This window comes from Danio rerio, chromosome 12, assembly GCF_049306965.1.
Source record: "Danio rerio strain Tuebingen ecotype United States chromosome 12, GRCz12tu, whole genome shotgun sequence".
Classification (NCBI taxonomy): domain Eukaryota; kingdom Metazoa; phylum Chordata; class Actinopteri; order Cypriniformes; family Danionidae; genus Danio; species Danio rerio.
In genome coordinates this window covers 9,982,971-9,999,629 of record NC_133187.1, presented here as the reverse complement: position 1 = coordinate 9,999,629, position 16,659 = coordinate 9,982,971, and the positions used below count along the sequence as shown (strand labels likewise).

General features: G+C 36.5%; 1 protein-coding gene across 1 annotated transcript in view; it reads left to right on the top strand.

The window, feature by feature from the left end:
• The first annotated feature begins 5,176 nt into the window (after positions 1-5,176).
• Positions 5,177-16,659, top strand: part of erbb2 (erb-b2 receptor tyrosine kinase 2) — a 77,827-nt gene continuing 66,344 nt past the window's right edge. The window contains 1 exon segment of the mRNA NM_200119.2: positions 5,177-5,290. Within this exon segment, the coding sequence (NP_956413.2) occupies positions 5,212-5,290 (79 nt within the window). The 5' untranslated portion in view covers positions 5,177-5,211.

The window sequence follows — 16,659 nt, the reverse complement described above, 5'->3', positions numbered from 1 at the left end:
AACTCTGCCCACAAATTTTCTATATTGAGATCAGGGCTTTGTGATGGCCACTCCAAAACATTCACTCTGTTGTCCTTAAAGCACATTTTAACTAATTTGGCAGTATGCTTAGGGTCATGGTCTGTTTGGAAGACCCATTTGTGGCCAAGTTTTAATTTCCTGGCTGATATCTTGAGATGTTGCTTCAGTATTTTTCTACATAATGTTCTTTCTTCATGATGCCATCTATGCTGTGAAGTGGATCAGTCCCTCCTGCAGCAAAACAGCCCAACAACATGATGCTGTCACCCCCATACTTCACAGTTGGGATGGTGTTCATAGGCTTGTGAGCTTTCCCCTTTGTCCTCCAAATGTAACACTGATCATTATGGCCAAACAGTTTAATCTTAGTTCCATCAGACCACAGGACATGTCTCCAAAAAATTATTCTTTTTCTCCAGTGTAATTCAGCAAATTGTGATCTGGCTTTTTTGTTGATTCTGGCTTGTTGATTTTCACTTGTTGTCACACAAGGAAGCAGTGTGTTTGAGGTTTTTCTTAAATACTATTCTACAGTTGTGCCTCCAATTAACTCAAATGTTGTTAGTTAGCCAATCAGAAACTTCCAGAACCTTGACATCATCATCTGAGCTTTTTCAGAGGCATAAGAATGTTAAATTTTTAACACCAAGAAAAGTTATTATTAAAGTCATTATTCTGCTATTAAGCATAACAAAAAAAAAATCGATAATCCTAACTCACCTACAAGAGAAAAAAGTTTAGTCACATTTACATCTGACTTTTTTAAAATGGTTTGTGCCTTTTTATACAGTGTATGTAAACTTTAGCTGTCATATATCTGACAATATCATATTCATAATATAGCTAAAACAATGCTACAGTATCTCACATCAAGTCATAATGTTTTGATCTAGTGGCTAATTCACATGACGTTGTATGATATCATACAATTCAGTACGATTTGCTCATTCCCCAATGACAGTTGTGTTTAGGGGTGGGGTTTGGTGCCATGCCTCCTATAAAAAATCGTACATTTTCGTACTCAAATTAGTACAAATTAGCCACTAAACTGACAAAGCGTAAAATAGTTATGTTTCCTCGTAAGATCAGGCTGGCTTAACAGAAAGTACCTTACTGCTTTTATTTAAACGTAATTTTTATTTTTATTTTGGTTTAGTGGCTAATTTGTATGAAAATGTAAAAAAATAAATAAAAGAGGCGTGGCACCATAAGAGGCGTGGCTAATATATTTTTTTATTAAAGAGGCTTGGCTAATAATTTTGTCCCTAAAATGGTGTTTAAAAAATTAAAAACTGTTTTTATTCTAGTCGAAATAGAACAAATAAGACTTTCTCCAAAAGAAAAAATATTATCAGACATACTGTGAAAATTCCTTGCTCTGTTAAACATCATTTGGGATATATATATATATATATATATATATATATATATATATATATATATATAATTTTTTTAAATCAAAGGGGGGCTAATAATTCTTACTTCAACTGTATATATTTATAATTAAGGAAACTCACTGTTCACTAGGGTATGGATTTTTGCTGTAGCATTTTCACAGGTTTTTTTATCATTGAAATCATGGACATTTTGCCAGAAGCTGATGGTCATTTCCAACAAGAGAAGCTTTGGCATAAATAAATGCACACTTAGTAGATGAAATAAGGTTTGCTCTCTTGCAGGCTGAATTAAAAGGGTCATGATGAAGGTGACGAGACTCTGGAGAGTTTGGAATGAAAGAGGTTTATTCTTCCTCCTCCTCTTTCTGCCTACTTCTCAGAGTCTGGGCCTGGGGTACAAACATGCTCACTATCAATGTGAGAAAAAAAACACACTTTTGGCTACACATGCCATTCTCTGGAATTTCCCCCAAGTCTACTGTCTTTTGAGAAAACTGAAAACAGAAATGCACGCCTTAAATGTGAAAAATCTGCACAAACAGCAGTTTTGGCAAATAAAAATAATAAAATACGTAAAATACATTACTTTTTACGGTTTGTACAGTACCCAGCATAAGTGTGGTTTATTTATAAACTAATTTCGAGAGGATCACGTGCTTATAATCAACACGGCTGGCTCCTTGTTAGCTCCGTAATCAGCCATATTAGATGATTACGGAAGCATTATAAACAACCTGAGTTTTTCACTCCAGTTATCTTCGTCTTGAAGCTCCCCCCCTTTCCACCCCTACATCCTCCCACTTTTTCTGATCGGGCGACACGGTGGCCCAGTGGCTAGCACTGTTGCCTCACAGCAAGAACACTGCCAGTCCAACCCACCGGGCCGGTTGGTGTTTCTGTGTGGAGTTTGCATGTTCTCCCCGTGTTCGCGTGGGTTTTCCTCCCACCGTCCAAAAACATAAACCATAGCCAATCGACTAAAACAAATTATCACCCAATACAACCTGAGTTTACACTTCTCACGGTGACAAGCAGGGGAGTTCTCGAGACCTACCTGACCTCGAATTCCCCTCTCGCCCTTCTAACGGGAGGGAGCCCCGGGCTCGAGGATATTACGAGCTCAGGGCTCTCTCCCGGGACAGCATGCCAAATACGCTTTTTTGATTATCAGCTAAGTGTGAACTCTTGAAATGAGTATCCCTTTTACATTTGTATTTGGAATTACCAAACATCTTTAGGATAATAATACGCTTTAATTCTAACTATGTATTGCAATTTTTCCCCCGTAATTTCAACTAAATCAAATATTTTATAAAGTTTTTTTCAATAGTTTTTTACGTTTTTTTTATTATCACATCTTTTAAAATTTTATTTATTATTTTTTTTTTTGCACCATATATTATTCATTATTTTGTTAAAATAGTTCCAGTTGGAAAAGTTACTTTTGCAACCCCAAATCAGAAAAGGATGGGACAGTAAAACACAAATAAGAAAAAAAGTAGTGATTTCCAAACTTACTTTGACTATTAATTCATTCATTCATTTTCTTGTCGACTTAGTCCCTCTGGGGTCGCCACAGCGGAATAAACCGCCAACTTATCCAACACATTATTATGCAGTGGATGCCCTTCAAGCCGCAACCCATCTCTGGGAAACATCCACACACACATTCACACACTCAAACACTACAGACAATTTAGCTTACCCAATTCACCTGTACCGCTTGTCTTTGGATTGTGGGGGAAACCGGAGCACCCGGAGGAAACCCGCGCGAACACAGGGAAAACAAAAAAACCCCACACAGAAACGCCAGGTGAGCCGAGGATCGAACCAGCGACCTTCTTGCTGAGAGGCGACACACTACCTACTGCGCCACTGCCTCGCATCGCAGACTATACAAACACACAAATATTTCGTGTTTAGTCTGGTCAACCTCAGTTCATTTGTAAGTATACATCCTTTCCTGTCATTCAGAGCTGCAACACATTCCAATGCCACAGTTTAAGACTACAAATCAGGTAAACTGATTAAATAATGACGTGATTGTAATTATGATTTGGTACAAAGGCAGCATCTAAGAAAGATCTGGTCCTTTAGAAGCAAAGATGGGCCGAGGATCGCCAGTTTGCCAACAAATACATGAAAAAATGATTAATATGTTTTAAAAAAGTGTTCTTCAAAAAAAGATAGGAAGACATTTGGATATTGAAGCGGTGCATAACCAAATTAAAGAAATCTGGAGGAATTTCAGTGCGTAAAGGACAAGGATGCAAGCCTAAGCTGAACTACCATGATCTCTGATCTCTCAGGCAACACTGCATCATGAATCGTCATTCATCTATAAGCGGTATCACCCCATGGGCTCAGGATAACTTTGGCAAACCTTTGTCAAGTACATCCACAAATGCCAGTTAAAACTGTTCTGTTCTAAAAGAAAGCCCTATGTTAACAGTGTCCAGAAGCATCATCGACTGCTCTGGGCTATGAGGCATCTGGGATGGACCATCACACACAATATGAACAGTGGTCAAATGAATCAGTATTTCGGGTATTTTTGGAAGAAATGGACGCCGTGTGCTCCTGACCAAAGAAGAAAAGGATAATCCAGTATGTTACCAGCAACAAGCCCCAAACCCAGGACCTGTCATGGTATGGGGTTGTGTCAGTGCCCTTGGCAAAGGTGGCTTGCACTTCTGTGATGGCACCTTTAATGCTGAAAAGTATATAGAGATTTTGAAGTGCAATATGCTGCCTTCTTTTCCAGGGATGCCCATGCATATTTCAACAAGACAATGCAAAACCACATTCTACACACATTACAAAGTCCTGGCTGCGGAGGAAGAGGAGGATACAGATACTTGACTGGCCTGCCTGCAGTCCTGACCTGTTTCTAATAGAGAATGTGTGGCGCATTTTGATTCACAAAATTTGTTTATCTTATAAAACTGTATGTATTCTGTCAGAAGACTCATTGATTCATATAGTTTTATATCTTAAAGGGATATATAACACAAAACTGAAAATCCTGTCATTTATTCACTCTTTACTAGTCAAAACCCAGTTTGAGTTTTTTTTATGTCGAACATCAAAAAAGATATTTAGTAAACTGTTGGAAACCTGTAACTATTGACTTCTATTTGTTTTCTGTTTATGGATGTCAATGGTTTCAGGTATTCAGTTTTCATCAACATCAACAAATCTTATTTTGAAAAAGAAACTGCTAAAGGTTTGGAAACACTTGAGGGTGAGTAGCCTAAATAGTGAGTAAACTAGACTTTTAACAGTTTTGTGAATATACTCTTTCAGATTTGGTATGTGTTTCAAAGAGGAACAAAAGTCCAATAGGTTTTGACCCGTGTTAACTGAACTCTTTTCAAGGAAGTAACGGCGGAAATGCTCAGCAGCTTTTTTGAACTTTGGGCTATTTGAACTTAAATGTGAGAGATATTCACTGAAGTAAAACATGATAACTGCTGCTCCTCATACTGCATAATTGGCAAATGTGTCAGTAGAGTTGCTGGAGTCAATCTGTACTGCCACTCCTCCGCGGGAACGCGCGTATTATTGCACACACACACACACACAAACACACACACACGAGCGCGCGCGCACACTGACTGGAAAGTCGGGCGCATTCGCTCCTGCCAGGAAGTTGTTGGTATTCGGGAAATAACAAAGAGCCCAAAAACAGGTTTATTAAACGCTTTGGACCTACACGTGGGAGATTTGTGTAACGTGTTCTGGATCTGGGTATGCACTGAAGGATTATTATCAACTAATGGAGGAATAATCGATGGAGGCGGACAGAAGTTTTGGGCTCGCCTGGGTCCTCCTGCTGCTGTTGGGCATTACAGCCGCCACAGGGAGAGAAGGTTGGTCAACTCCACACATTCCCAGACTATCCCATAAATTCCTATTTATGTTTTTGCGTATTAAATTGTTTTAAATTCAATGGACAGAAATGGAATTTTAGACGAACAAACTACAGCAGGACACAATCTCGTGGAGACATGGCGTGCTACTCAAGCAGTTGACACCCGTTTACGGTGCCGAAGACGCGGCGCGACTGGCCGCGGGGCCCACCGCATTTTCACGCCACTCTTCAGAGTCCAGTTTTGGGGGCCTGTAGACTAATTTTGTTGCGTCGCTTGTTGCAGATTTATGTTCTAAAAGTTACTTTTGCTGCTTGTTCAAACTACTTAAACAACTAAAATGAGCTGAAACAGCCAAATTCTTGACTTTTCTTTAGGACAACTTAATTGTTTTATGTTCAGTCCACTTAAATGTGTAAAAATATGAAGGAATTGTGTGAAATACAGCGTTTTTACAGCGTAGACAGAATGTGAAATCTGAGATTTGTTTCTTTACTTGTTTTTAAAAAGGTTGACAGATTTACTAGCCTACTATTTAAATCTGTATTTATTTTGCATAGGCTACTTGAACGTGTTTAAATTGTGTTCAGAAAATCCTGTCGGTTTTTTCTCGTACTGTTGGCGCATTAGTCTTAAGTGAAGTATGTCACACAAACTTGATTTGCAACTTTTGCATGACAATAGCGCTGAAACCCGACAGCCCAGAGTTCACGAGTTTAATGGGCGCTATTCCTGATATGTCAGTATCACTCCAGTATCACATCTGAAAGAACCCCACACTAACGATTTAGAATGGCGCACTACAAAAAGACAACCAAACATACCAATAACATCCAATAACAACTAAATGTGTCATGATCACGAAACAACAACAACAACAACATGATAATAACAATGATACACAAGTATGTTTTCTAACAATAGGTAATGATACAATAATAGCAGTTAATCAAGTCATTAGCTCAGGACAGCAACAACAACACGATGAAGGTAACAACTAACAACAACATTAGCACTTTAAAAATCATATATTGTTATTGTTAAGAATTTATAGTAAAGACACAAAATTGTTGTGTCAACACTATGGTATAATTGTTTAAGATACTATTGTACCATTTGTATGCTACTACTGAATAATAACAATACAATTCCACAGTACAGTACGCTCAGTTTTATTTTGTTTACGTCATAGTAAATACATAAAGCATGTTATTACTTTAGTCCTACCATTATGTTTTGGTACATTTGGGAATTATTAGTATTGTTTTTATAACACTTTATGTGTATTTTATTTTTTATTCTTTCTTATTTAAGTTCAACAACACATAAAACAATGAATCTGCTAATACTGACAAAAATATGCACACTATGAGTTTTCTGGGGTGTTTAATAGGTTTGAAGCTTTTCTGCATGACACAATTTTTAGTTTTTTTTATTTTGATTGACTCATTGAATTTCTTTTCACTGCTTTTTGTGTGATATTGATATATATGTACTTGGTAAAGGAAGAATATCTGTTTTCTTAGGAAATCATACTCTCCTTCCTGCAGCCCGAACAAAGTTATTCCAAAGGTCGCTTGTTTTAAAGTTTAGTGTTAAGTTAACTGTGCCAGTTTCTGATTACACACGTATCAAAACAAACGCACGCATGAGTACTGGATGTTTTTGTGTTTCTAAGTTTGCTGAATGACTAACATGATCAGAATTCACTGAAAAAAATGTGTCTTTCTTATAATACGGATGAAGTCAAAAATATTAGCCCTTCTGTAAAAGGATTTTTAATGGAACAAGGAAATGTTCACTGCATTTCCTTTAGTATTTTTTCTTCTGGATAAAGTTTTATTTATTTCAGCTAGAAAAAGCAGTTTTTTATTTAAAAAACATTTTAAGGTCAATATTATTAGCCCTCTTAAGCAACTTTTGTTTTCGATTGTCTACAGAACTGTTATACAATGATTTTCCTAATCACCCTAACTCCCCTAGTTAACCTAATTAACCAAGTTAAGCCTTTAAATTGCACTGAAAGCTGAATACTAGTGTCTAAAAAAATATATAGTAAATTATTATGTACATTACCTGACGAAAGTCTTCTCGTTGATCCCAGTTGTAAGAGCAACAAGTTGATCATTTGGAAAAGTGGTAGAAGGTAGATTTTTCCACTGAATAATCTGTTGAACTGCATCCCAATCATCACAAATACTGCAGAAGACCTATTGGAATCCGCATGAACTCAAGATTCTCACAAAAAGTCAGTGAAGTTTGGTGAAGGAAAAATCATGGTTTGGGGTTACATTCAGTACAGTGAGGTGCGAGAGATCTGCAGAGTGCATGGCAACTCCAACAGCCTGAGGTATCAAGACATTTGTGCTGCCCAATACATTATGAACCACAGGAGAGGGCAAATTCTTCAGCAGGATAGCGCTCCTTCTCATACTTCAGCCTCTGCATGAAAGTTCCTGAAAGCAAAGAAGTTCAAGCTGCTGCAGGATTGGCCAGCCCAGTCACTAGACATGAACATTATTGAGTATGTCTGGGGTAGGACAAATGAGAAGGCATTGAAGATGAATCTAAATAATCTTGATGAACTCTGGGAGTCCTGCAAGAACACTTTCTTTGCCATTCCAGATGACTATAATAATATGTTATTTGAGTCATAGCAGACATTGGAGTCATACACAATATTCATTGTTTTTCCACTGCTCCACGACTTTATATTCTATACTGTACATTATTTTTGTTAAGTGACAAGACTTTTGTCTAAGCAAAGTCAGAGCTTACTGTCCTAATTAAATCATTAAAATCAAGACACGATCATATTGTATTTTGGTAAAATAAGCGTAATCTAGAGGCTTTTACCTTTCATATAACCGCTTCTGAAACCAAATGATCAACTAGAAGTCAAGTTATTATTTGTTGTTAGACAACAAGACTTTTGTCGGCTAGTGTATTCAACATGGCAAAGATAAAATAAAATCTGTTATTAGAAATTCATTATTAAAACTAATATGTGTAGAGAATTGTGTTGAAAAAATATTCTTTCCATTAAACTGAAATTGGGGATAGATTTACAGGAGGCGAATAATTCATACTTCAACTGTATCTACAAACCTTTGGACAGTTTTTTTTACATAAAATATTAAACACTTTTCCCCATGCTCAAGTATAAGCTCCATGATCTATTTATATTATGCTACTACACTATATGATAAAAAAGCTGATATATATGTTTAACTGTTCTTATATATATATATGTGTCAGGCTTTGCAGGCTTAAACATCTGTGAGATGGTCAGACTGTCAACAGTCTGCAAGAAGCATTTAGTCTTGTTGACAAGCATTGTCCATAAACAGTGGCAATGGGGCATTTGCATGGGACAATGTTGGCATGGCGTTGTATAATGTGACCACATCCCTCATTCTCACAATCAAGCAAGATTGGAAGTTTTTCAGTTTAATTTAAATATGTTGTGTTTAGTTCATTCGCTGCTGTGCTCAGCGTGTTGGTCTGTGTTATCAGTAGCTACGGTTATGTAGAGGTGTGTTAGATATGCTTTACATGTTGCATCGTTGAGTGTTTGAGAGTCTGTAATAGTGGCTTTTACCAATACTGTTAGCTGAAAGTGTAAGCACATGCTGTCTCAACGGCTTAGTAAATACCACAACAATAAAGATAACAAGTTACAGACGTAATATCTTTGAAAATTTAGGTAAACAAACTGATAAACAATTCAAATATTGACACTCAGTCAGAATCCAGGTGAAGTCACCTTTTATATTAGTTATGCATCACGCTTTTCTGTGGGCGACTCTGACTTTTTTTACTATCAAATTGGCCGATTTGATACTGATATCTGATTTTTAGATTTTATTTTTTACTATAAAACCAGAAAAATGGTCATGTTAGGTTCTGTGAATCTCAAATAAGATGCAAACTATAAGATACAATTTAATTACAATCCACACAAAGGAACCACATAAACACTTAAGTAGATGTGACTTAAAACAGATTGTATAATCTCAGTATAGGAAGTGCAGAAAAAACAAAAGAAAGTTTCTGATTTTGTGAAATAATGCTGCATGAAACATACTGTACAGAGCTAAAACTATATATATATATATATATATATATATATATATATATATATATATATATATATATATATATATATATATATATATATATATATATATATATATGATGGTTAAAAATGTAGTAGAGTTCTAGTAGGGGGCGCCTATAAAACTTAGGAGTTACTGGAGTTAAAGGTGCAGTGTGCAAGTTTGACACCCAGTGGTTGAACTAGGTATTGCGCTCCTGGATCAAAACACATTTTCACCCGGCTACTCCTTTGATGAGGGATTGACATGGATGTGCCTGACTATTGAGCTAATATAAACTGTGTTCTAAATAAAAGCATTGTCATGCATTGGCTGGGTCAGTTGGCATTTCTGTGTGTAGTTTGCATGTTTACCCCGTGTTCACGTGGGTTTCCTCCGGGTGCTCAGTTTTCCCCCACAAGTCCAAAGACATGCGCTATAGGTGAATTGGGTATGCTAAAATTGACCGTAGTTTTTGAGTGTGTGTGAATGAGTGTGTATAGATGTTTCCCAGGGATGGGTTGCGGCCAGAAGGGCATCCGCTGTGTAAAACATATGCTGGATAAGTTGGCGGCCCCAGATTAATAAAGCAACTAAGCCGGAAAGAAAATGAACGAATGAATGAGATACTGTATAAACTAATGGGGAAAACTATTACGTCAAATTAAATCATGTGGTACTGTTTTTGTATAGTTTAAAATTTAACCCAAATCTTTTTCAATAATTCACCCTTTCCTCTCAAAGAATATCTGATCTTCTCCAATGGTGTACAGTTTCAAACTTCTGAGATCCATAGTCCAACTGGTACAGTGTCTGTTTTTCATTTCAAAGCAATGCATTTTTAGCTATTTAAAAAAAACATTTTAGTAAGCTTAATAGCATAATTAATTATTCTGGAGGTTCGATTGTGTATAATTGCCCGATAAACATATTTCTGGATCCAATGGAAAATCAATTTCATGAATCTATGATATGATATTGCATACTTGTACTCATAATACAATGTTGAGTGCAAAAATGAAACTTCTTCCATACCACATAACTTAACATTTTAATAAGAATGAGAGGTTCAATGCTTTGATTGAATAATTGGAATTTTTGTATGACAGTACTGTCATCATTAAAAGATTTATTTTTATTCGAAATTATGATTCTGGATGAAATAGCTTGGTAATGTAATTTCCAACAAAAGGAAAGAAAATAAAAGAAAAGAAAAGAAGAGTGTATTACAATTGTTAAAATTTATTTATAACATTAGGGCGAGGCAGTGGTGCAGTAGGTAGTGCTGTCGCCTCACAGCAAGAAGGTCGCTGGTTCGAACCTCGGCTCACTTGGCGTTTCTGTATGGAGTTTGCATGTTCTCTCTGCCTTCGTTTCCTCCGGGTGCTCCGGTTTCCCCCACAGTCCAAAGACATGTGGTACAGGTGAATTGGGTAGGCTTAATTGTCCGTAGTGTATGAGTGTGTGTGGATGTTTCCCAGAGATGGGTTGCGGCTGGAAGGGCATCCGCTGCGTAAAAACTTGCTGGATAAGTTGGTGGTTCATTCTGCTGTGGTGACCCGGGATTAATAAAGGGACTAAGCTGACAAGAAAATGAATGAATTCATAACATTAAGACAATGTTAGAATATATAATTAGTAAAAATACCTAAAAATTATTAACCCTTTTGGGAAATTGTAATTTTTTTAACCCCTCTTTACAGAGGGAAGATTGTCCTCAACACATTTTAAAGAGTTAATAGGCTAACTAATTTCTAATAACAACTGACGTCTTATGACTTTGACTTAGAAGCGCGCGCCTGATCTGTAATTATCCATCTCTATGAAGCAAATTTTGCATAAATGCATGCCTAGGTAAATGCATTTTATCTTTTTTGTTTACAGTTCATGCCCATGCATGCCCAAACTGTAATTTGAACTTTTGAGAATCAATTCAGGATTATTAGAAGAATTGCAATGCATCATTTTTTTTCTCCCGCCTCTAATACATTTAAACATCTTCTCATTCATATATGATCACATTTCTCTCTATATTTAGAACTTCAGGGCAAATGTTTGATTAAAAATATGGAAAATAAAACAAATATTCATTATATATAAACCACTTTTAAAAAAAGAATGATTTCATGCCTGACATAAAATATCTCAAAATGTTTACATTGTACTTTCAAGATTACAATTTTCTAGCAATGCTGTTTTCTGTCTGCATCTTTGTGATGACATGTAATAATTGTGCTCTTTTAAAATACGAAAAAGCAATACAGTAAACAATATATTTTGTGATACCACAATAATAACAATTGAGCATAATATGAATAAGCAATATCACACGAGTAGGAGCGCAATATGGCTGTAACCCTGAAATAGACAAAACAAAGCAAACACTAGCAGATTACTATGGTATGAATACAGCACTACAACATGCAAAAGAAAGAGATCAACTTAGAATGTCACTTACCTGATTTATAATGAATTGACCAGCTGAAGTTAAAAATACTAAAAGAAAACACTGAGTGTTTCTCCCCTAAGGACTTATTATTCTGTCTCTGTCGCCATCTTGTGGTGCAACTGTCTTTGTTCTGCTCAGTATGACAGGCTGATGAACGTTGATCAACGAAATTTTAAATATTAAAATAGTCACTATCCTTATAAATAAACTGCAGAGTTGCAATCTAAACTACATTCTCCCCTAAAAGCCTCAAAAGTGCATTATGTTGTCCAACAGCTGCGATATTTTGTCAAACTGTATTAAGTTTATTGATCTGATCTCTATGTGGGCGGAGTAATACAGAAGGGTGAAGAGGGTGTAAGAGTGCTGTTATTGCAGAATATGGCACAGCTATCAGCCAATCAGATTCCAGAACCAGACAGAACTGTTGTATAAAAAGATGTAATTATACGATATATATATATATATATAGTCATATCACACACCATGACAATCACCCTGCTGTCATAAACTAATATGTAATAGAAAACTGTCCTATACAGTATGTTTCCCCCAAATTTGTAGCTTATTTTTGTATGGAAAAGATGTTCATAAGAATGTCTACATTGCTCCTTCCAATACACTGAAAGTAAATACCAAATAAACGTGTCAGTGGTGGCAGGATGCTCAAGATTAGCCTAAAGCTGCTGTCGCACTAGACTTTTCATTCCATTTACTTCTATTCATATGCATGCGAATGAGTCAGAAAGAAACACAAGCCTGTGAGAAGATAGCTGTGTAACTGAGGTCAAGTTTTGTTCAAGTTTGAGACGAATATTGATCAAATTGTGACCTCTTGGTTAAACAAATATGCAATATTGTTGCTGAGTATTGCGATAACAATATTTTTTAGCAATTTAACATTTTCCTAGAAAAATCCCATTTTTATTAGCTATTAAAGAAACAGGTGTTATATGATATTAAAATAAACAGGTAAATATATATATTTCAGATCTAATTAATTTTAATTCAGACTAAAAGCTTTAAACATTGTGGGCTCTATCATACACCCGGCACAATAAGCTACAAGACGTGTATGGCATGATTTGTTGCTATTTTCAAACCAGAGCAACTCTCTCATTCTCGCTCTACAGATGCTCTGTTTAACTGTTTTCTTGCTAGTGAAACACTCGGTTTTTCCACTTACAAAGTCGTCATGTAAATAGCAAATGCGTTATGGCACGACGCAACTGGCTCTTAAAGGGAATGGGAGATGAAACTCTGATTGGTTAATTCTCAAAACACACCTATAACTCATTAAGAAAATAAGCTTAACCCTTTTAGACCATGCGCCACGGTGCAAAGCGGATTTTTTCGTCCTAATATTAGCAAAAGTGGATTCTGACACGCCCTGAATGTGTTTGTGCCCTGCGCTTTGCACTTTGCGCATGGATCGTCAAAATGAGCCCTTAGTCTTTAAAGCACTATCAATGAGTGAAAACAATATAGCCAATTTACTAAAATAATTATTAAAAAAAACAACCAACCAACCAAATAAATAATTAGAATAAATAAATAGACACAAACAAACAAATTAATAAAACGATAATATTCTTAATTATGAAATAAAATGCGTTATGTTTGTATCAAATCTAAAATGTAACATCACAGTTTATTTTTAATACATTTTAATTCCCAACTTCGGATCACCTCTCCAGGTCCTATCCTTAAAACTAGTCAATTATTAATTGTTCCATATTCTAGAAGGGTTTTACAGTGCAAACTGAAAAAGAAAAAAAACCTTCACCACCAAAAATAACAAACCCTTATAAGAAAAAAAACAAACCCTGATTAATTAGTCAAATTCACTGAAGGGACATATAAGCAGTAAGCAGTGGTTTAGCTTGTAATGAACTGTACATTGTGTTTTGTTACCTGCAAAGGCTGTAAATGTAAAGCCTGTACAAGGTCATTTTGCAGTTAGGAATGCTTGATGCATTAGTTAAGCTTATACATGTGTGTGTGTGTCCTATAAGTATTTTGGTATGCGTGTTGCAGAGTGTCAGAACAGAGTACACGCTTCACAAACACGGTCTGATCCAAATCCTGTTCTTCCTGTTGGTTAAGTAATTCTCGTTTTGTTGAGTGACTGACTGTGAAGAGAGCTAGAAGAGAACGTGTTTAGTAGAAAAGCACTGATAAGTTTTGTAAAAATCTGTTCTCTGATTGAAAAAGTATTTTTGCATATAATATTATTTGCTTTATAGTCTTGGTTCACAAATTGAGTTCACAAAATCATTATGTGCACTTTTAGTTGAGTGTTTTTGACACCGCTGCTATTGAAATTTGTATTGATTTTGGTGCGCTGGCTTGTCCATTTAGCAATTCTTTGAAATCATTGCCTAAAGGAGATGATCAGAGTTATTGCACACTAGGGCTGAACGATTCATCGAAATTGAAATAAAATCGCAATTTGAAATGTTGCAATTAGCTAATCGTAAAGTAACCAATAGTATCAGTACTGTTCAGATCAGCCACGGGTGACGCACAGCATGAACTTACAGTAGAGCGTAGATCTCCTGAGGGATCATACAAGCTTTTTTACTCTGCGGTGAGTTAAGATGCATCTGCTCTTAAACAAACTGACTGAATACACAAGTTTTGAGAGCTCTGAGTTTTATGCAAACTGCAAATTAATGAAAAGGGCAGCTCTCATGGATTAACATCTGCATTTTGACATCATTTCAGTTTAAGGGCCTGGACACACCAGGTCAATGATCAGGCCATTGGGCTTCATCGATGCGCCTGTCAGCATCAGTCTGGCTGGTTGGTTTGGTGTGTTCCACACGTCAGCTCTCATACGGTTAATGTTGGCGCTCATTTGCTCAATTGATTATTATTCAATATATTTGCAGGAGTGAATCCCTCTGCGGTGAGTGACAATATACTATGAAGATGGTTAGGGCTGGGCGATTTTTCCGATTTTTTCAATTAATTCGAATTTACGTTTTCAGACCATTTAATTTTGAATCAAATTGAGAAATTGCGATTTTTAAAAAATATATATTTAATACATTATAATGGCACCAATGCGCTTTCGTTCGCTCTGTATGAAGCAGAAAGCACACCAGAAACGCCTCTCGGCGACGCGCCGCGCAGCACCACGGTTCAGGACGCAGGTCATATTTCAGCCGTGCCACAGAGCGACATCTGATTAGTTTCATGTTAAATATCATGCGAATGTGCGTGTCTGGTATGTGATAGTTTAAACTGTCATGTGCGCGCCGTGTCACGGCGCTTCTGGTGTATGACCTGCTTGACTGCCTGTTAAAGCGTGAATTCATGTAGGATTTTACTTGTTGCGTTAGTCTGAGTCACGTCTGTGTGGATTGTCAAGACATATTCCCTCATCAAGTCGATAAACTCGATCTCAACATGTATAAAGGATGTAAAAGCCTGCCATGTGAAAAACCGCGCCGATCTTTTGGTTTGAACACGAGTAGAGGTGAGGGCCTGTAGCAGTGAAAATGAAAGTACCCGCCCCCATGACGTCACTTAGCGGACCTAGTTGAAAACCAGACAGATCAGGCAGCCTAATACAGAGAGTGGAGCAAAACGCATCAAATGATCGGTATTTAAAAGGGGGAAAAAAGGAAAATAGATTTAATATATTATTTTATATTAGACACACATCTGGTGTTTGTATTTGCTCCTGCTATACGTCCACAACTTCACACATTGGGTTAAATTAGGCTTTACAGTTTCCATGTTCAGTCCTTTTCTTCCACTCTATCTTTTTAAGAAAAAGGCAGCAGCTTTACAACCTGTCATTCAATCAGAAGACAAAGTCAAAGCCGAGCTGACAACCATTCTTTCCTAGGCAAAACTTGCAAAAAATACCCTTGTATTCCTGCAACTTCAATATTTACACAAATATTTCTTATTCAAATCTTCAGCAACGCTATTTAACTCGTGAATTTGTTTTACATTTATTTACTCCTTGACCGATTTTTGTATGACATGGCCATTAAACATACAATGTTCCTTAACCAGATGGTTTTTCAAGTTACTTTTAAAGAGAATGTTACTTCAGTCATGTTGTTGTAATGTTTTGAGAAGACTAGTAACACAATAAAAAAAAAATCGAAATTGTGAATCGGTCAAACTTTATAAAAAACCTAGATTTTTTTTTTTGCCAAATCGCCCAGCCCTAATGATGGTACTACACTCTAAAAATGCTGGGTTCCACACAACTGATTGGTGTTGGGTAGTGTTATCACAATACTGGAATTCCGTATCAATCGGTACTGAAAAACGTCAATTTCCCTCTAACTTTTAATCGCCGTGGGGCACATTCTTAAACAGTGCTGATATGCCATTGTGTTCACATGCTCAACAGAAATGACTGTGATTGGACATGATCTTTGGTTCATCGAACTCACTGCTGTTTATTGCATGCAACCACAGATACAGGGACACTAGAACGTTTTAAAGCTGCGATCCATCAGCAGATTTCTCGTATGTCAGCTTATAGACAAACCAGCTGATCGATGTGCCTTTAAAACGCTCCAGTGTCCCTGTATCTGTGGTCACACTCAGTAAACAATAGTGAGTTTGGTGAACCGATGATCTTCATGACTAATCAGTCATTTCTGTTGAGCATGTGAACACAATTAACCAGCGCTGTTTAAAACGTACTCAATAGCACTTAAATGTTCACAGGAAATGGACGTTTTTAAAATTTCAGTACCGATTGGAATCAAATTCCAGTATCATGACAACCCTAGTGTTGGGACAACATGAAGGAATTTAACTTAAAAAAGTTAACACAAACGCTGCTTTGG